The 20,871-nt window shown below is 52.6% G+C and overlaps 1 protein-coding gene across 9 annotated transcripts in view; it reads right to left on the bottom strand.

The window, feature by feature from the left end:
- Positions 1–4,798: 4,798 nt before the first annotated feature.
- The window catches only part of mark3b (MAP/microtubule affinity-regulating kinase 3b), a 33,860-nt gene continuing 17,787 nt past the window's right edge, over positions 4,799–20,871 (bottom strand). For 2 of the 9 annotated variants that reach the window (XM_077016849.1, XM_077016845.1), the window contains exons 5-18: positions 18,772–18,837; positions 18,558–18,628; positions 17,625–17,681; positions 16,398–16,634; positions 16,132–16,251; positions 15,757–15,856; positions 14,482–14,594; positions 13,971–14,115; positions 13,560–13,771; positions 13,318–13,421; positions 10,798–11,067; positions 10,261–10,287; positions 7,211–7,255; positions 4,799–6,318 (exon numbers count right to left, since the gene is read on the bottom strand). In XM_077016849.1, coding sequence (XP_076872964.1) covers positions 5,973–6,318; positions 7,211–7,255; positions 10,261–10,287; positions 10,798–11,067; positions 13,318–13,421; positions 13,560–13,771; positions 13,971–14,115; positions 14,482–14,594; positions 15,757–15,856; positions 16,132–16,251; positions 16,398–16,634; positions 17,625–17,681; positions 18,558–18,628; positions 18,772–18,837 — 1,913 coding nt within the window. In that variant the 3' untranslated portion in view covers positions 4,799–5,972. Of the gene's footprint in view, positions 6,319–7,210; positions 7,256–10,260; positions 10,288–10,797; positions 11,068–11,745; positions 11,926–13,317; positions 13,422–13,559; positions 13,772–13,970; positions 14,116–14,481; positions 14,595–15,756; positions 15,857–16,131; positions 16,252–16,397; positions 16,635–17,624; positions 17,682–18,557; positions 18,629–18,771; positions 18,838–20,871 lie in introns of all 9 variants that reach the window. The other 7 variants (XM_077016852.1, XM_077016847.1, XM_077016851.1 and 4 more) reach the window with 4 other exon arrangements.

Genomic DNA, 20,871 nt, shown 5'->3' with positions numbered 1-20,871 from the left:
TTTTTCGGCGTGAGATATCGGAAGTGTGGCGTGAGAGCGTGTGAAAACGGTCAAATGCGTGTGTCTCACGCTCAATGCGTGAGAGTTGGCAACCCTGGTGTGTAGTAAACGTGTTCTACACCCAGTCAAAAATGTACTGGTGAGCTGTACAATATGTAGAACTGAACACATAAAAACAACTAATACTGTATATGACATTATTAAATGTGAGATGGAATGTGAACAACCACAATAGAGCTTCCTGTTTCCACCCCCGTGATAAGCCGTGTGGAGTGCCATGTGACTAGCAGTGAGGCAAAAACATGTAACCTGAATTCAGACAACACAATAAATGTACTTATTCCTGCTTTCGTTGGTCACTAGTGATGTAGTGGACGCCTGCGGGCAGGACACTGTCCCCTGGAGCTTCATCCTCTCACATGGTGATCTGGCCTGACTGTCCCTGTGGCTGACGTGTGGTGATCTGGCCTGACTGTCATATGACTGACATGTGAGATGGTTTTTGTGTAGTGTGACATCTGACATGCCTTAAGAGCATTGTTACCTTCTTAACGAGAGAGAAAAGTGCAAAAAACGTTTCTTCAGCTGTGTGACGGTTGCATACACACTTCATGGCTACAGCTCTGCTTCTGCTAGCCCAGTGCTCTGCACATTAATGTGTGTTCTGTGACTTACAGTATAAAGAGTTACTTAGGCGATGGGTTCAAGCTTGTGTATTGGACCAGGGTAAAGCTGTGGGGTCTGCAAGATAGGAATTGAGATCCTTTAAAAACAAAGGTGAATTGTGTATATTAAAACTGATGGAATCTGTTTATCATACGCCATTTTTATAGCATTGCTGCAATTATCAAGCATGCAGACTAGGGATGTATATCGTCACCACTAAGCTAGATTTGATACACATCTCGATACACTGCCAACGATGCGATATAACTGCGATACTCTGAAACCCCTTGTCGATGCGATGCGATACAAATGCGATGCGATGCGACACACTCACGAACGCAAGTTGTTGAGCGGGGGGGTTACGAGGGGGTAGCGGCCGCAGAGATGTCCACACCGTGCCGTCTTTTCATGCGTGTCGCCAGGTTCGTTGTGCTACCAACGTATTTAGCCCCACGGCATTGTTTGCAGATTGCGTGACCGCCTCACTGAAGGCGATGCATCGTGAATTCGCCCGCAAATTAAACTCGATGCACGTTGAATCTACCGATGCAGTCGCATCGCAGACATGTGTACCGATTCACCGATGTGAATCGATGAATCTCCACATCCCTAATGCAGACCATTGCTACTCAATAGATGCGAATCTCTGCCCAGTTAAATAAACGACAGGCATGTTATCTCAGGCTCCCAATCAAAGCCCCCAGTAGTCTGTGTGATTCCACCATGTCCTTGTTAAAGAGGGGTTAGAGTTCCTGTGTTCCTCGCTGTGCCTCTGAGCCTTCTGGGCACCAGCACATGAAACGGAGCTTCACACGCAAAAGACAAGACAGGAAGAACCTCCCTTTGTACCAGCTGGGGTTTGCACATTATGTATTTTTTGGAGTAGGAGAACCAAGCTTAGCTTCCCTATGGGACTAGTGCCAATAATGGTACATGACAGCACGTTTGGTGATATTACATATGATACTGATATTACATACTGGTATGACAAGTACATGCTGGAATATGATTGAACTACGTGTGGGGACTTTGAAATCTCCAAGCCTGTTCCTCGAGAGCTACTTGTGTACAGGTCCATGGTTTCAGTTCTCATTGAAAGCGAAGCGTGTCAGGTGAAGGTATGAAGTGATCTAGCAGGAACAGGGCCACCGTGCACCTGGACTGCACCACAATGCACCATAATGCACCTTCAGATGAAGAGTTATGACCCAAAGTGGGAAAATCCTCCATGTTGCTTCAGTCCATCAACAATCCATTGAGCTGATGTTTATTACAGGAAACATATTGATTCTGGTGATGGAGGGTGAAGAAGTGCTGACATTGGTTCAGCCTCGAAACACACCAGTGGGGCTTTTATTTGGCATTTACTCGCTCTGCTTCATATTTATATAACACGGAAAAGTATTAAAGTCAAGTATTAAAGTCAAGTATTAAAGTAAAGCTTTTTGGCTGGCAGGTGTGGTGATTTCAGAGGTGATGTGTAACACATTGGAAACATCTACCTTCTGTCAAATGTCAGGTGTAAGCTGTAGTGAGATGATCTGCAGTCATGTTTTTCGGTGCTGTAGATTGCTGGGCATCTGTACACTACAGTTGGTGCACGGTCCAGTGGGACACAAGTGTCCGTGTGGTTTTACCACTGGCTGCACGTACAGGAGTGTGAGGCAGCGTGTGCAATCTGTCCTCCGGGTTCAGGGTCTTGGGTCAGCACGGTGCTGCTGCTAGAGACATTCTTGTTTTGAGTTGATGGGTTGTGCCCCGTGAACGACCTTAGAAGTTTCTGGAAACAAAGAAACATTTCTATCTGCCTCAGAGGTGATGTATGTAAGCACGAAGATGAAGGGAGGTGTGTGTGTGTGTGTGTGTGTGTGTGTAAGGGATCTGTTTCTTGTCAAATTTGTAATCTGTTGAGGATGAGTGAGTCTTGCATGCTTTCTTCCTCCTCTTCCTCCTCCTCCTTCTAGCTCCTCCTCCTCCTTCCAGCTGTGTTGAAACGTTTTTAACCTGCAGCCTGGTTGCATTAGCTCCTCCCTTCACCTTGTGTTATAGAACAGATTTCAACGCTGAGTTATTAGCAGATTCCCATTCTGTCTTTCAGCTTTTCTTCTACCAACTATGTCCATCTGCTAAATCATGCAGGCAGAGCAGTTTCCTTATGACTTATCGCATAAGCTCTCTTTTATCTTTAACTTCCTTTTAGGATAAAAGCTAGGTTGAAAGGATGGCCGCACGATTACCGCACATTAAGTCTTTAATGGATTTCAGTCCATAGGCCCCAGTTCCCGAGCGCAGTCCTTTGGCGGGAGGTACTAATCACTGATGGTTTAATGGCTGTCAGCGGGGAGTCAGGATGATCGATGTGCAGAGAGCAGCACAACAAAGGCACCTCCGCTCTCTCCAGCTGCCTGTAACCCAGGAGACGGACCACGGCCCGCGTCTGAGGACCGGGCCGGCAGTAGCAGCGCACGGCCTGGAAGCATCAGCCTCTTCAGCACAGTCAGCCAGACGCCGGATCCACGGGCCACGAGGGACGACCGGGAGAAACACAGCCACGAACCCAAGGAAATGCATCGACCACGCAAAACAAACCTATAGGGAATCTTTATGGTTTTACTTAAGAAATCCCTGCCATTGTCTCATTAAAGGCTCCTTTCGATCTCATTCATATTCAAATCCCCCAACCCTATTAGGAAGGTAGGTAAGGCAATAAATGGTGACTGGTGGAGATGGGGCCCATCTGGAGAGCTGCTGGAGGCAAGGCTGGTGTCCTGCACCACAGCTGTGGTTCACTCTGCCCAGGGACTCCTCACCTTCCCCAGAGACCCCCCCGAGGTCTCGGACACCTCCTCCTCCTTTCAACAAAGCACATATCGGTGTCAGAGAGGACAGACAGTCTCCATCTAGACTTTTAACTAGGGTTGAAGCCATTGGGGTTTGGTTATAATGGTTACACCCTGCATATGGTTGTTTTTATTCTGAATTCCAATCACAGATGCTTACTTAACGGATTTGGTTCCGTTGCTTGCAAAATCAAGGTTTTGAAGAATTAGGACATTAAGACCTGAACATAACTGCTACAATGTCCTGTAAGACACTTTGTGAACCCTGATGAGAAGGCTTAAAATTGCATATATGGAAAACCTTTGGCCAATTACTAGTAGAAAGTAACACTTGCTGTCTAGGGTTGTATTAGACTAAGCAGGACACAAGCTCCAGACCGATCACAGCAGACTGAGGTGTTGCTTACATGACAAGACACATTATTATTGTCTTAATAAGATCATGTATACTATGGAATATTTTGTTAATACATGTTAAAACTCAGAAGGTAGACACTATGAAACTGTTTAAGAACCATCTTTACTTTAAGTTCATTGGTAGTGGGTTTAAATCTTAGGGTGATGGTTTCTTCAAAGAATCAAAGTGCTTAGATTAGCAAACAGCCTGGACTTAAAGAGCTCCAGGGAGCTGAAGCTGTGGGACAGAAGGTTCAACAGGAAGACCAAGTGCTTCTCTGGTGCGTCTGAACTCGATCGTGTTTTGTTTTGTCCCAGGTGTCTGTTCTGCGGAAGGCCACATTGAAAACATGCGGGCCAAGTGTTTCTGACCACGTGAGAATGCAGGACCAGGCTTGCAGGCTAGCCGAAACAGACAAAACAGTGACCAGCACACGGGAAAATGTTGAGGAGCTACACCTGGTGGCTACACAGGAGAACTGCACTTTCAAATTCTCAATTTTTTCACAACACAGTAGATATGTGGCCCTTAGAGAATTCATTTTGAGAAAGCAGTATTAATAAATTATGTCCACAGCGCACGTTTTAAATCATTTCAGGGCACTTTTCTGATTACCTGGTTAATGGAAAAACCTTAGTCCTGCTGCAGACATGGGCCATCTGGCCCTTGATATCAGCTGGAAACGCTCTGCAGGTACACGTCAGCCTGCCGGAGGGTCAGATCACAACAGCACCTACAGTCGCTCACCACACCACCCACCACCCCCACCCAGCTGCCTGGAGAGCCACTGGAGAAGTGTATGTGGGATAACAAACACACCTGTAGAGCGCTGTACCCTGTAGCGCTGTATCAGAGATTGACTACGCTGATGTGCAGAGACGGAGGACACTGATGATGGCTTTAGGGTGTTTTAATGGAGACACTGATTAACCTTATCCTGTGAGGAGTACATTGTTTCCCATATTTTCCGACTCACAGCCAGACTTACAAAAGAAAAAGAGGAAGTGTATCAACATGTGGCTGCTGCAAAACTAAAGGAACATTATTTACATTCCAGATAAAGGAGACAAAAACAGTGCCGTTGTTTCTTAGGGGTGGGAGTGCACGCCGAGGACGGGAGGTGGAACGTCCCGAGGTCCCTCAGCCTCGCCGGAGGTCCAATGACATTTGAGCAACACCTGAAGTCGGTTTCAAACTAACAAAACTTCATATGGAAATAAACTAAATGTTCAAACGGATCAGGAAAGAAAATCTTCCTGGTCTCAGCACGTCTTTCTTTCCCCGTTTCATTATCACTACAAAATCTTTAAACTCAAAAGTCCCACGATCCATTGCAAAAGCCCTGTTTGAAGCCACGCCCCGCTACCGTGCCCACGACCGGGCCGAGCTGGGCCTGCCTGCCATTTCCATGGCACCAGGGTTTAGCCCGCCACCGTGCAGGACAGTGCGATGGGTCCTAATCACTTCTTGTCTGGTTCTGAGAGGGCTGAACTGGAACTGTGGGACCAGAAGAGGAATGGACCGCCCAGAGCAGCATTTGAGGTCAGACGCAGGGTGCAAATGCGTTTCCTAAAAACACAATACGCAACACTGTGGCCATTTTGTTTGGCGTTAGACACCACGTTAATTGTGTGAGGATGCTGCACTGAAATAATAGAAATACTGCGATTTTCTGAGGCCCTTGTGTTTGATGGGTGACACAGTACAGACCTACAGGGCATCTAATACAGTAGTGCATAAATTAAAATGAAACAAATCCACCAACCATCACTTCTTTTCACACAGATTCAGACCATCAGTTGCACAAAATAATAATAATAATAATAATAATAATTGTAATGCTTCAATGATGCAGTAAATTATTGCCTAAGGCATTGATCCTATACATTATTTTTATTACATCATTTTGTAAGTGTTTGAGGAAAATAATCCTTAAATCTGCTACTTTTTTCACAAAAAAAAACAAACAAAACAAAAGAAAATAATAATGTACAACTTGACTATAGTAGTTTTGTGTGCCTTAGTCCTTTTGTCACTTTTTCACATTTTTGCTGCCAAATATTTTTTGTTTATAACTTTAACTCGTTGGCGATTTTCGAGGCGATGTTTTTGAACGCGATGGACGTCCCAGATATCCGCTTGAAGCGCACGCCATTCAGCGAGAGGCGGGGCAGCTTGCACACCTCCATCTCCCATTGGACGAGGCTCTCGGCGTGGCCGTCGCCGTGGACGCAGAGGAGAAGGAAGCGCTCGCGCTGCTCGTAGTCGCAGTTGTTGGCGTCCAGCACCTTGCGGATCTCGCGCATCATGTCCGTGGCCTCCATGGCCGACGTGGTCTTCATGCTCCACGTGAAACGCAGGGAACGCGGCTTCATGTCCTTCTGCTCCTCCTTCGGATCGCCGGACACGTTTCGGCTGCCGGGGAGAGGAGAGAGCAGTTACACGCGTGTGTGTGTGTGTGTGTGTGTGTGTGTGTGTGTGAACGCAGGAATGAATGACTACGGCGTGAGGACTCGTGAAGAACGAGTGGCTGCGGTTACGGCCGAGTAACAGCGCGGCGTTGATGTGGAAGGTGATTGTGGCGTAACGTGGGTCAGTATCCATGCACATCCACGCACGGGAGCCCAGCATGCAACGAAAACAAACGTCGCTATTCCGACATCGGCACCGCATGCAAGCAGACCAGATGCACTCCGCCCACAGGGGGGCGCAAACAAGCCACTATAGTAAAGGTCACGTGGTGATAACAACGGGATATTACGGTCTCTCCTCGAGGCAGAGCTGGAGGTTGTCAGAGTACGTTTGCCGTCCTATAGGGACAGCTTGAACCTGCCTACCCGCAGACCCAATGTCAACAAACCAACAGAAACGGGCGAATGAATCACCGGATTAGTCCTGCTTTGTCTAACAGTGGGACTCGTCCACAAGATGGCAGCACCGCAGGGAAAATGGGTCCTGAAGCCAAGCACACTGACAGCTGGATTTAAGTCAGGAAAGAATTTTCCTTTTTTAACCTCCCTAATTTAGACTAGAACATAATGGCCTCGTCTCCTGAGTGGACGCGGTCAGTCACTAGACCACTGCTGCCCCAACCCTCTTCCTTCAGCAGAACCGTCCGTGAACTCGCACTTGTGTGCTGATAAATAAATAAAAATGCCAATCAAAAGCTCCAAACAGGACAGGAAGTGATGGCTCCACCCCTGGAGGGGAGGTGCTCCAGCTCTGCCCGGGGTGGAGGGGTGGGGAGGGGGGGGGGGGGGGGGGCTCTGCGCCAGGCCCGGCCACCAAACCAGACGCCCCATCTCACCTCGAGTCCTCGTGTCTGCCGTTCCTCTCCAACTCTGACGGCGCTCTTTAAAACCAGGACAAAAGAGGAACAAGAGGTCAGGAGGTGGAGACGTCGAGAGGAGATACACAAAAAGGAGAAATGTCCAGTTATGTTGGGGGGGGGGGGGATACAACTTGGGCGAACTGTAGGAGACAAAAGCGGGGGAGTGTGTTCATAGCCTGAGAATGAAAGAAGCCCCCACGATCCATTTCCTGTCTGCGAGGGAGAGGATATTGGACGTGCACTACGACGAGCAGAGATACACCAAGAGAGGGGGATTCTCCAACTGCTCTTCCTGTAGCCCATGATTCAACTTCCTGTTCTAAACAAATCTCATGTGGTGCCAGTTGTTCCATCTGGCGCTGCCTCTTCAGGCCTGGGCCAAGAACGTGTGGAGGAACAGCAGAGCGTAAAGCAGGAAGAGCTCGCGTCACGGGGCTTCCTACCAGACAAACAGCTCATTTGCTTTGATGCTCTTGAATAAACAGGGAGTCGTTTGCGCAAAAGGTCGAGACTAAACAAATGTGAGTGAATCGTGCCAACATACGTTTGAGTAGCGTTTATGACCGAAGGGGAAGAAAGAAAAACATTTCTGCTACAAACAAATAGCAAATGTAGAAGAAAGGAGCGACAGAGTGAAGATGGAGTGGAGGGGAGGAGCAGGGCCAGAGGGGGCGTGTAGAGGGGAGGAGCAGGGCCAGAGGGGGCGTGTAGAGGGGAGGAGCAGGGCCAGAGGGGGCGTGTAGAGGGGAGGAGCAGGGCCAGAGGGGGCGTGTAGAGGGGAGGAGCAGGGCCAGAGGGGGCGTGTAGAGGGGAGGAGCAGGGCCAGAGGGGGCGTGTAGAGGGGAGGAGCAGGGCCAGAGGGGGCGTGTAGAGGGGAGGAGCAGGGCCAGAGGGGAGGAGCAGGGCCAGAGGGGAGGAGCAGGGCCAGAGGGGAGGAGCAGGGCCAGAGGGGAGGAGCAGGGCCAGAGGGGAGGAGCAGGGCCAGAGGGGAGGAGCAGGGCCAGAGGGGGCATGTAGAGGGGAGGAGCAGGGCCAGAGGAGAGGAGCAGGGCCAGAGGGGAGGAGCAGGGCCAGAGGGGAGGAGCAGGGCCAGAGGGGGCGTGTAGAGGGGAGGAGCAGGGCCAGAGGGGAGGAGCAGCGCCTGAGGGGGCGTGTAGAGGGGAGGAGCAGGGCCAGAGGGGGCGTGTAGAGGGGAGGAGCAGGGCCAGAGGGGGCGTGTAGAGGGGAGGAGCAGGGCCAGAGGGGGCGTGTAGAGGGGAGGAGCAGGGCCAGAGGGGGCGTGTAGAGGGGAGGAGCAGGGCCAGAGGGGGCGTGTAGAGGGGAGGAGCAGGGCCAGAGGGGGCGTGTAGAGGGGAGGAGCAGGGCCAGAGGGGGCGTGTAGAGGGGAGGAGCAGGGCCAGAGGGGGCGTGTAGAGGGGAGGAGCAGGGCCAGAGGAGACGTGTAGAGGGGAGGAGCAGGGCCAGAGGGGGCGTGTAGAGGGGAGGAGCAGGGCCAGAGGGGGCGTGTAGAGGGGAGGAGCAGGGCCAGAGGGGGCGTGTAGAGGGGAGGAGCAGGGCCAGAGGGGGCGTGTAGAGGGGAGGAGCAGGGCCAGAGGGGCGTGTAGAGGGGAGGAGCAGGGCCAGAGGGGCGTGTAGAGGGGAGGAGCAGGGCCAGAGGGGAGGAGCAGGGCCAGAGGGGGCATGTAGAGGGGAGGAGCAGGGCCAGAGGGGAGGAGCAGGGCCAGAGGGGAGGAGCAGGGCCAGAGGGGGCGTGTAGAGGGGAGGAGCAGGGCCAGAGGGGAGGAGCAGCGCCTGAGGGGGCGTGTAGAGGGGAGGAGCAGGGCCAGAGGGGGCCAGAGAGGTCTGACGGAGGGAAACGACACCCAGCCAGGGCTCAGCGTGTCTGGGGAACAGGCGGAGCTCAACCACATGAAAACACGCCTGGGCCTGCAGAGTCCAGAGAGATGACACACCACCGCGTGCCTGGGGGAGGAGTGTGGCGAGAAGCCCTGGCCCTCGGGCCCACAGCGTAAGGCCGTGCAGCTGAGGTGCTTTTGGGTGTGAGTGCTTCAGGTGAAACTGGAGAATGGCGATGAAGGTGTCAGAAGAAAAACAAAATGTGCCACTAAACTTGTCATTGTAAAGAGTTTCTCGAATGGCAAAAAACTGCTTCACAACACCAAGACATTCTTCTGGGATTCACGAGGCCTGATGTAAGTGTGAACGCGATGGAGATGTACTGTCGACTGTGGGGGGGGGTGCAACACCACCAAGTGGAGGAACATTCTGCCTGGACAGATCTGGGGAGAGCTGACAAGGGCGGGGCAGAAGATCTGGGGCAAACTCTACAACTAGGGCAGGATAGTGGTGCATTGGAGAAGAGCGGGGAGGGTGTTCGGGAACAAAGGTAGGATCCCAATACCTGAACTTACAGAAAATCCTGCAATGAACCACCTCTAAATCGCCACATCTGTCAGTGGCCACATTTAGCGCCCAGTAGGGTGGCCTGAATCACACAACCAGCAGTTTGTTACCTCTGAATGAGTGAATACCAAGGCTAGAAGCTGGCCGAGCACACGGAGGAGCTGACAACACCACACAGAGCCACCAGGACCCCTGATTCAAAACCACAATGACCATGTAGAAGCTGCGTATCACAAATCACAATCCACAGTATCTGAGCCCAGAACATCTCATGTAGCCCAGAACATCTCATCACGTGATCTCATGCTGGAAAAAAACTGTGGAAGGGAAGAAAAAGTCAAATGCACATGGAAGTCAGAAGCATAAGTGTCAAACGCAGATCTTCACAGCCAAAGGTTCACAGGCTGAATATTAAGGAACTGTGCACAATTCCATCCTGTGGAGAGACATGCAGGAGTGATTAGTCGAGCTGCAGCTCAATGCACTGTAGAGATCTCAGGCATGCTCAGCCGCACTCCGATTAAGGCACAAGAGTCGAGGAGTGAGTATTAGAAAATTAATTCAGCACTCCGCCACACTCACTCCGCCACAGTTAAACTCTAGACTAAAACTGAGGGTCCTACCTTCTGGTAAACCTGAATGACATGTTTCTACAAGACAGACAGACAATGGCAAAGAGTCAGTTCAACTCTACACTTACACGGCAAGAGAACAATGACAAATGAGCAAAAAAAGTTGATCGTGTGTGTTTGTTCCAGCTCGATAGGGACGCTCGCCCCAAAATTCACTAACACTGCCAACGAGGAAGTAAACAAGCAAGCTGGATGTCTGGCTCGGTGCCGACGACCTGCGTGGCCCATACCCAACGCAAGCTCACGTGAGCCCTGGGCGAAGGCAGGAGACACATGGCTACGCTGAGATCAGCAGTATTTAGGCTGGTTTTCACTTTCAGATCATTTAAATAAACCATCATCATCCATTCCACCAGGACGCTTTCACCAAACTGTCCCTTTACGAAAAAAAAAAGCACTCCTGAAAAGTTTGGATTTCATCGGTGGTTTAGAAGAACGCGAGCCACAGACAGTGTGTTGTAAGATCCGTGTTGACCTCCGTGTTAGCCCGTCGGAGACGGACGCTGGTGCCGAGGGCCGGGGTCTCACCTGCGCGTCAGCTTGGACGTGAGTTTGGTGAAGAGGTTGGTGGACCCGCGGCTGCGTGACTGCGAGAGCGGCGTGGTGTCGTGGGACAGCGTGGGCGAGGCTGGTGGCCCGTTGTACGTGGCCGTGCGTCTCTCCCGCAGCTGCCCGCCGTGGAAGGTGCTCCGGCTGGCCGTGCCGCGCGGGAAACGCAGGCGGTCTGGGGGGGTGGTGCTGCTGCTCACGCTGTGGGTGGAGGCGCCGGCGTTCCGCTGCGCTCCGCCCGTGCTGGAGCTGGGGGAGGGACACACACTGTGAGGTCAGAGGGAGGGCGAGACCCCAAAAACAACAACTGCACCGCGGAGGAAAGAACAGGACCGTCACTCCTGCACGGCTGTCCTCTGCACGGAGCATTCCGGGGGCCCCCGTTCCTGTGTGGCACTTCATCTGTGCGGTGGGGAGGGCGGACACTTGACCTCTTTAGAGAATTACCACACGATCTTGACGCACACAAGAGATCTTACCTGGGCCGACACACATCTGATCTGTCCGTTTGGACTGTAAATTCAGCACCGTCAGAGAAACACAGGATGTGCACATCTGTACTAGATGGAGTTTATAATACCTAACAGGACATCCGAATGATACGGTTTAACCAAACTAACATGCTGCTCTATATTAGTGATGTTTATATAGCTGGTACATGTAGTGGGTTTAGCGACACACAGAAGTTAGTGTGGATGGTTGGTGTGGAGAGAACAGGGGGATATTCTCACATGGTCCTGGGTTAAGTGAGGCTCTAGAGACGTCAGAGGGGCCCCGTGGGGTGAGTGGCGGGGGGCAGGTGGTGACGGAGACAGACGTAGACAGCAGAGAGGTCAGAGGGCATTAGGGGGGTGTGGCGCAGGGTGACGAGGGCACTCTACGGTTAGTGACAGACAGCTTGGCGGGGGGGGGGCGGAGCGTCTTTACTTGGGCCTGAAGAGCTTGGCGGAGCAGTCACTAGGGGGCAGCGTGGAGCGGCAGGTGTGGCCCGAGGCCCAAGACGGCGCCAGCTTCTGGTGCCGCAGACGGACCGAGGCGGACGAAGCGGTGAGGGCGGCGGCGTAGGGGGCGGGGCTTGCGGTGGAGCGAGCCGCCATCTCGCTAAGGCTGGTCCCCCGGGTGGGAGGACACACAGTGCAGGGAGACGCCCGTCCCACATGGCAAAACAAGACCAGCGACACAGACGAGTGAAGAAGAGCGGACAGGTGAGGAGAGGGAGAAACCGGCATTGGGGAGGACACCAGGGGGCATGGCGGTGGTCACTAGGGGGCGTGGCTGTGGCCACCAGGGGGCGTGGCTGCGACCGGCAGGGTGGAGCCGAACACATTCCTCTCACTAGACATGGCGAACAAGGCCATGTGCCTAACCAAGACGTTTTCCCCTCTCACCACAAGCTTAGCGCAGAGAGAGAACCCAGCATATAGGTGCTGAGAGGACTTTATTGCGTTTTAGACAATATGTGCTAAAGCAGTGAATGCAGAATAAGCCCTCTCAATATCATCTCTGAACTCAAGACATCAGGACAAAAGCCAGGGTTTGGATTTTCGGGTTTTGGTTTTCTGAGCTCTGATTAAGCACAACTTTACGCTCCATTCAAGTTTCAAGTTTATTTGTCATTTGCACGTCATGTTGGGACATAACATGCATTGAAATGCTTGGGGTGAGGCTCAGATAATAGTTCTACAGCAGGCAGCATCACATATAGTGTCAAAAACAGTACAAAAACAAGAGAATATACTCACAACATACACACAATATATAGCAGCGATAAGAATAAATAAAGTATGTAAATTTAAAAATAAAAATTTGGGTTTTCCAGCCTCACAGTTTGTTCAGAAGCCTGACAGCCTGTGGGTAGAAGCTGTTCAGTAGCCGGGTTGTTCTGGCTTGGATGCTACGAAGTCTCCTGCCAGATGGCATAATAGTGAACAGGCCGTGTGCTGGGTGACCACTGTCTAGCCTGATCTTATGGCTCCATTCGTGGATCGTCTCACCCCCAGTAGGCTTTATATGCATCTGCAAAGCTGCCTCAAGGCATTAGCCAGCTAGCACTACCCAGCTAGCACCTGAGCATGTGGGCTCCAGGAGCACAGTGCGAGGACCAGGAGTGCAGTGCGGGGTGCAGGAGCGCAGTGCGGGGTGCAGGAGCGCAGTGCGGGGTGCAGGAGCGCAGTGCGAGGACCAGGAGTGCAGTGCGGGGTGCAGGAGCGCAGTGCGGGGTGCAGGAGCGCAGTGCAAGGACCAGGAGCGCAGTGCAAGGACCAGGAGTGCAGTGCGGGGTGCAGGAGCGCAGTGTGGGAAATAACACTCCTGTAGATATGGGATGGGGGGTTGAGAGCGAGAGTGTGTGTGTGTGTGTGTGTAAGATAAGTGTTTCTTCATTCTCTTTCATCACATGCAACATGTGAGTAATGAGTAGGACAGTTGCTGCCTTCTGGCTTTGGTCTCTGGAGAATGTGTTTGTGGGTCATGACCTTTGACCTGTGGTTGTGACCTCACCTGTTTTCCTTGCCATTCTGGATGACGGAGTGGCGGTCGCCAGCTCCGCGCTCACTACAGACGTACGTGTTTCTCCTGGTCATGCCCCCGGACACAGAATTACTCTGCACAGAGAGAAGAGAGTGAACTGTGAAATACTCTCCACCTGCATCAGTGTTATCTGAGAGTAAAGTTATATAGGTTAAATAGATTGCAATTTGGTAGGATGGAAAAATATATGGTTGGAGGTGGGAGGGACTGACCCCTGGGGGGGCGGAGCCCTTCTTGCGATCAGGAATGTCGGCCTTGTTGGGATTGTGGGCGTTGCCCAGCATGGGACTGGGCGGGGCCATGCCGCGGCTCCCAGAGGAGCTGGACTTGCGCGGCTGGACTCCGCCCTCCTCCTTGTGCTCATTCTCGGCTGTGGTGGTCTGGCTCCTCTTGGGGTAGCCGGCCGAGGGAACGGATGGCCCCGCTGCAGATGGAGGTGGGGGTGGAGAGAGACAGATGGGGACAGAAATGGGAAGATGGAGGAGAGAGAGACAGGGAGAGTCAGGGAGGAGTTTGGTCAACAGGTGGCACTCTATGCCTGCTCAGACGCGGTGTGCAGTGCACGCAGTGGAGCAGGGGGTGTGTGCGGGACACGGGGGTGGAGCGTGGAGGGTGGAGCTCACCCTGGTCACTGTAGCGCCGCTGTTTCTGGTTGGAGATGCTCCTTTGGACCTTGAGGTGAGATGGCGACTGGCCGCTGTGCTCACCGTTGGCTCGCGTTTTGACCAGAGACAGACTACTGCTGGAACCGGAGTCACTGGCCTCCAACTGAGACACCAGGAGACACCAGAATTACTGCCCACACCTTTACCGGAAAGTCTTAGTAATGGTCACTCACGCTGGACGAAAGTCTCCTTCTTTGAATTGCCGGAGGCCCAGCAAACATACATTAAAACACTAGTTCTCTCTCTGCGCACACAGAGACCAGTCATGCCACCATCATGTGACCAGCAGCCGGCTATTCAAGCGCAGCTATTCACAGCACGAGGAGCTGAGGCTTATGGTGAATACCCTACCATTTAAATGCACTACACAACAGTCATCCAGTGGCAACAGGTTGTGCATTTCATAACCAAAGAACAGACCACACTTTGTTCTCGGCGTTCTTATCCGACGGGGGTAGAGGTGACTCACCTCTGAGGCTTTCCTGCCCAACAACAGGTAGGTAGCAGTGATCTCATCGTACTTCATCCTGGTCAGAGACTCGTGGATCTCCTCGCGGGAGTAACCCATCCCCACCATCACGTCTGCACAACACAACGGAGGCAGGAGACACGAAAAAGGCTCAGAACACAGCAGGTTAACACCGGGTGAAAGGTAGACCGACATGTATTGGACAAGAACACTGCTCAGCTCAGGAATAAAAGTATGTCATGTGAGTGTATGATACATAAGGAGGGGGGAAACAGACTAAAGAGATATACATCTCTTATAATATACATCTCTCATAAAAAACTCGTTATATAGACTTTTTCTCCATCTTCACCCTGGTTAGTAGCAGCATTCATGATCACAGGCCTGATGATACGTAGCTGATACTGCATCAACACGCTCTAGAAGTACTCTAGAAGTTACTGGTGTAATGACGTGGTTGTGTGACGCTTTACTCAGAGGCAGGCTGGTGGAGGGCCAGACGGTGGCCAATCACGGCGTGCTGTTCCTGGCTCTGTGTGCGGTGTGCTGGGGAGGGCACAGTGCCCAGAGCTGAAGTGGAAAGTACACGCTCTGCCTGGCGAGGGTGCCGTGGACCCCCCGCCGTGCCCACGCCGCCCCGCCACCCGAGTCCGGCCAGCCGGAGTGCGAGACCCCGACGCTTCTGCCCCAGGTCGAGGGCAAAGTGCCCGTACCACCCCTCCCGCACGCTGAACACGCAGAGACACAAGCCTGCCTCGGGCACTCAGGGGAGCTTATGCAACACGCAACAGGAGCAAACACAGCAACCCTTGTGGTCGGCCCGTCACACAGCAGTCTCCCGTCTGACTCAGCACCCAAACCTCAACAACACCCCCGACAAGTTCCTCTCTTCTGAACAGAGTGTGACGGAAAGGTGCTTTTATTTTTTCCATTTTTGAACTTCAATAAATCTTCAATTAAGCCTATCCAGTAAAAAAAAAGATCACCGAGCTTCCAATTTCAGGCGTGTTTCATTTCAGGCATGTTTCAGTCATTCCACTGTGGGCACGGTGGAATTACACTGTAAAAGTGATGACGATACTATTGAGAACACTACATTATAGAGAACTAGAGAAGTTTCAAAGATAAAAACACCAAGACAACGTGACTTCTGCTATTTTTTGCTGAAAACACTGCGGTTGGGAAAGACATGGATGACCAACTGACATACTGCTGTTGTCTCTACTCTGTGTTTCTGTACGAAACCCCCCCGCCCCCCCCCCGCGGTCTCTGCACCTATGCGCTTCTGGTCAGAGATGTCCAGCTCTGGTTCCAGGAAGGGCCTGAGCTCCTCCTCCTCGTGTCCAGCGTTGATCCAGCGGTCCTTCATGATTTGCTGTGAGGACACACAGAGGTTGTATGAGCACGGGTGTGGCTGGAGCCCCTAAGCTGAAGGCTGAAGGCTACAGGTACGTTTTACAGTGTATGAGGGAACAGACATGGTGCATCCTCAACACAGGAAGCCATTTGCTTATTTCTATGGAACTAAAAGGGGGAAGTGTGTTTGAGCTACACGAACCTTTACTTACAGTTGGGAACAGCACACACTAAAACTACTCTGATAGGATGTACACACGTGCTCCACGCGTGTGACTCTGGTGACGTACACACCTCCAGCGTGCCCCTCTTCACCGGGTTGAGCACCAGGAAACGCTTCAGGAGGTTTTCGCAGTCGGTGGACATGTAGAACGGGATACGATACTTCCCTCTCAAGACCCGCTCTCGCAGTTCCTGTGGGCGGGACAGAGGGGGGCGTGGCCATCAGTCAGGGGAGGGGCGACCCAGGAACACGCTCAATAAAACGCACGGGACCCCTTCGCCCCGCGTCCCCGAGCAGAGGGGCGGGACCGGCGACCCGAGAAGGCGGCGCCGCTGACCTTCAGGTTCTGGCCGTCGAAGGGCAGGGAGCCGCTGACCAGCGTGTACAGGATGACCCCCAGGCTCCACACGTCCACCTCCGGCCCGTCGTACTTCTTCCCCTGGAAGAGTTCGGGCGCGGCGTACGGCGGGCTGCCACAGAACGTGTCCAGCTTGCTGCCCACCGTAAACTCGTTGCTGAAGCCGAAGTCGGCGATCTTGATGTTCATGTCGGCATCCAGCAGCAGGTTCTCCGCCTGGGAGTGGGGGAGGAGGCCACAGAGAAGATGAGATGCAAGAGAAACTTCTAGAGGCCCCGGTGCCCGACTGCATGAGGCCTCGTCCCGTAAACCAGCAGAGCGTAGGAGGGGGAGGGGCCTCGTGCGTAGGAGGGGGAGGGGCCTCGTGCGTGCATCATGGCAGGAGCCAAACGGGATCAAAGGGGCGAAGGAATGTTATCACACGTGTGTTTCAATTGGCCGCCCTGCCCGGCAGACCCCGCCCCGCTCCCGCCCATGTGGCTTTAGAGACGGTCCTCATACATCGTTAAGGAGGCATCGCCCTGGAAACAGCGTCTAACGGAAAAAGGGGACTCGGAGGTAGAGATGCATGAGTGGGCTTCAGGCTCTTTCTCCAGAGGCATAGTGAGGAGTGTGTGTGTGTGTGTGTGTGTGTGTGTGTGTGTGTGTGTGTGTGTGTGTGTGTGTGTGTGTGTGTGTGTGTGTACTGAACCCCTAAGGTGATTTATGCTTCTTATAAGGCAATTCACTCACCAGCATTCAGTGTGATTATACACTAATCAAATAAAGGATTTTGTCCGTCTTAGATTTGGACCGCATTCCCTGTAATATCCTGGCTTGACAAAAACTGCAACTGTATACATTTCATTTATTTTACTGAGCTTACTGGTGGAGGGAACACCCCTGTGAACTGGTGCAGTTAAACCAGCGTGCAGAGCTACCCGGCCTGTTCCTCCAGCAACAAGCAGCCTGCACATCCAACCTGATTTTAGCCCAGTGTGTAGCAGTCTGTTTAGTTGAAGTGCGTATTTAGTTGAAGGGCGTATTGATGATTAGCACCACTGCACTGTGCAGCACAAGGTCACCCTGAAAAGCTCAGCTAGCGGGCTGTTGCAGGATCCGCACGCCCCGCGTTCTGATGGGGCGACACGTCGGTAATTCTTCATAATTAAGTTCCTGCTCTCTTTTTCACTGGCGTAGTTTAGAACATCACGGCTGGCCTCTTACCTTGAGGTCTCTGTGCACGATGTGTTTTTGATGGCAGTACTGTACAGCTGATACGATCTGGAGGGGAGAACACACAAACAGCACGGTTAGCTGCGGAGGCGCTCCACCCGTGTCTGCAGGTGGAGAGGGGTGGCATAATCAGTTAGCACCTGCAACAGCTACAGCTATGCTTTCCCAGAATGCCATGGGCCAGCCCAGCTCTGAAGGCTTCACCGGCTACGTATGGTTTTGCTTTTCAGTTTGAACTTTTTCGGACAAGGAGGAAAATAACAGCAGTGCAAAAACATTGAGACACTTTCATTTTGAGACTTGATTTAAGTGAAGCGTGTTAATGGAAGCTGGTGTGTGAAGAACCTCCTTCCTCCACACACATCACTTGAGTCTGGAAATACAATGAGACGTGGTATAAACCTTTTGGTAGGCGGGGTTGCAGCTTTAACCCTGCGGATTTGACCCGACTGTTAAGTCACAGAACTAAATCACAAACACGAATGATTCAGCGTTGTTCTTAGGACAATTAATAGCAGTTTGGGAATTCCGTGGTCTGTGAGTCTTTCCTGTCTTGAACATGCCAGAAAACAGGTCCTGGTCACAGCGTCCTGCGGGTCCCTGACTGAAGCAGTACGGTGGCCTCATGGACACACTGTTCCCTGCTCCCCATAGTTTGTCTGACAGTAAAAGATTCTGGAAGTTCTCTTAAGATGCTGAAAGAGCATTCCAGCCCGACCCAGATAAACCATCCCTCCACAGCTGCCGTGTCAGTAGAACCTCCCGGAGCCTGGGAGGAGGGGCAGGAGGGAGGCCCGTCTGGACCGGCCCGCATGGCCGCCAGGGTTAGGGCACCACGGCACGGCGGGGTGGGTAGGTGTCCGGGGTGGACAGCACCATCTACGAGGATGAGGACGGCTGAAGTGTGAGCACATGGAACCATACCTGTCTAAATTTAGCCCTTGCCTCCTTCTCCTTCATCCGGCCGTGTGCTACGAGGTAGTCGAACACCTCCCCTGCCGAGGAGAGCACACACACACACACACACACACACACACATCACACTGCAGCCATGGACGCAGCACATTCCCACAAGCCCAAGCGTGTCGAGTGTGTCATATGCACAGATGAAGCACGGCGCTGATAACGGTCTACTCACCTCCACTGGCATATTCCATGACCAGATAGAGAGTCTTCTCTGTCTCGATCACCTCAAAGAGTTTTACTGGATATTTGGAGAGGAAGAGAGAGAGAGAGACAGATTATTTATCATATCAACCATTGTGGTTTGACGGATTAGCAGCCATGAGATTCAAACTTGGTACCTGGTACCGTGAGAACTGACTGCTTGGTGGAGCAGTTCAGATGTATCAAAGTGTGCCCCATATAGAGAACTGCACTGCCTGTGTAAAAAACCACAGTGTCCCCTGGACTTGATCAACAAGAGTTCTGCGCATGCCGTATCGAGAGCTGACCCTGATTTAAGGTGGACACACAGCCCCGGCCCCTACGGAGATCCCTCTGAGTAACGGTGCCACAGTGATGACACTCCGACACTCCTCCACCGCTCTGACGCGCAGACCTCCACGTGTGGGCGAGACACGGCCCGGCACGCAGACGAGGGTTCTCCTCTTACAGCTTATTTGGGAAGCTCCATTCGATCTGCTCGTTCACACGCGTCTGGTATGAAGCAGCAAGGCCAACGTATGTCCCGCAGAGGGACGGTCCTGCAGGCAGGCCACTCGCCCAGCGCTCTCTCTCACCACCCCGCTGCTGTCTGCGCCTGGCAACACTTCCTGTTTCAACCCCAGCCACAGCTCCAAGCTCCTGCCAACACGCTGCAGCATCATTTTTTTTCCCCTTTAAGTGAATAAGACAAAGAAACTGGGTCATCACTAGGGAAGCAGTAGCATGGAGACCAGGCAAATAACCTCACAAACGCCAAAGGCCCCAGACCAGAGCAGCCGATGCCAGAGCCTGTGATCGGGAGAGAAGTGAAATGCCCAAACTCAGATGCCTTTCAATCAGCCCTATTCCTAGACGGCGGTTCATGCGTATGCTGTGTTTGAGGTTGCCGTCATACACGTGCTGTGTTTGAGGTTGCTTCTACGAGGCTGTGGTGTAGTCACAGCTCTCACGCCTCAATCTGCAAGACTGCACAGCTAAACCCGCAGCCCCAGAGGTCCCTGTGTACCCATCCTCACCATGGCCGCTCTATGGAACACACTCCTGACCCAGGGAAGATGTGGCTTATGGTGGGTGGGGGAGAGCTGACCTCATCGTGAGTGAGTGATAGAGGTTCAACAATGACGCACACACACACACACACACACACACACACACACACACACACACACACACACACACGGGAATTCCTGCAGAGGAGATTAGAATCAGGCTGCGGGATAAAGGGTGGGAGGTATGCCCCTAGACATGCCCCTAACTACTGACACCACCCAAACAGCCCCTAGACACGCCCCTAACTACTGACACCACCCAAACAGCCCCTAGACACGCCCCTAACTACTGACACCACCCAAACAGCCCCTAGACATGCCCCTAACTACTGACACCACCCAAACAGCCCCTAGACATGCCCCTAACTACTGACACCACCCAAACAGCCCCTAGACATGCCCCTAACTACTGACACCACCCAAACAGCCCCTAGACATGCCCCTAACTACTGACACCACCCAAACAGCCCCTAGACATGCCCCTAACTACTGACACCACCCAAACAGCCCCTAGACATGCCCCTAACTACCGACACCACCCAAACAGCCCTTAGACATGCCCCTAACTACTGACACCACCCAAACAGCCCCTAGACATGCCCCTAACTACTGACACCACCCAAACAGCCCCTAGACATGCCCCTAACTACTGACACCACCCAAACAGCCCTTAGACATGCCCCTAACTACTGACACCACCCAAACAGGCCCTAGACATGCCCCTAACTACCGACAGCACCCAAACAGCCCTAAGACATGCCCCTAACTACCGACACCACCCAAACAGCCCCTAGACACGCCCCTAACTACCGACACCACCCAAACAGCCCTAAGACATGCCCCTAACTACCGACAGCACCCAAACAGCCCCTAGACACGCCCCTAACTACCGACACCACCCAAACAGCCCCTAGACACGCCCCTAACTACCGACACCACCCAAACAGCCCCTAGACATGCCCCTAACTACCGACACCACCCAAACAGCCCCTAGACATGCCCCTAACTACCGACACCACCCA

Source organism: Brachyhypopomus gauderio, chromosome 9 (genome assembly GCF_052324685.1).
Source record: "Brachyhypopomus gauderio isolate BG-103 chromosome 9, BGAUD_0.2, whole genome shotgun sequence".
NCBI lineage: Eukaryota > Metazoa > Chordata > Actinopteri > Gymnotiformes > Hypopomidae > Brachyhypopomus > Brachyhypopomus gauderio.
This window is presented reverse-complemented; position numbering and strand designations above follow the sequence as displayed.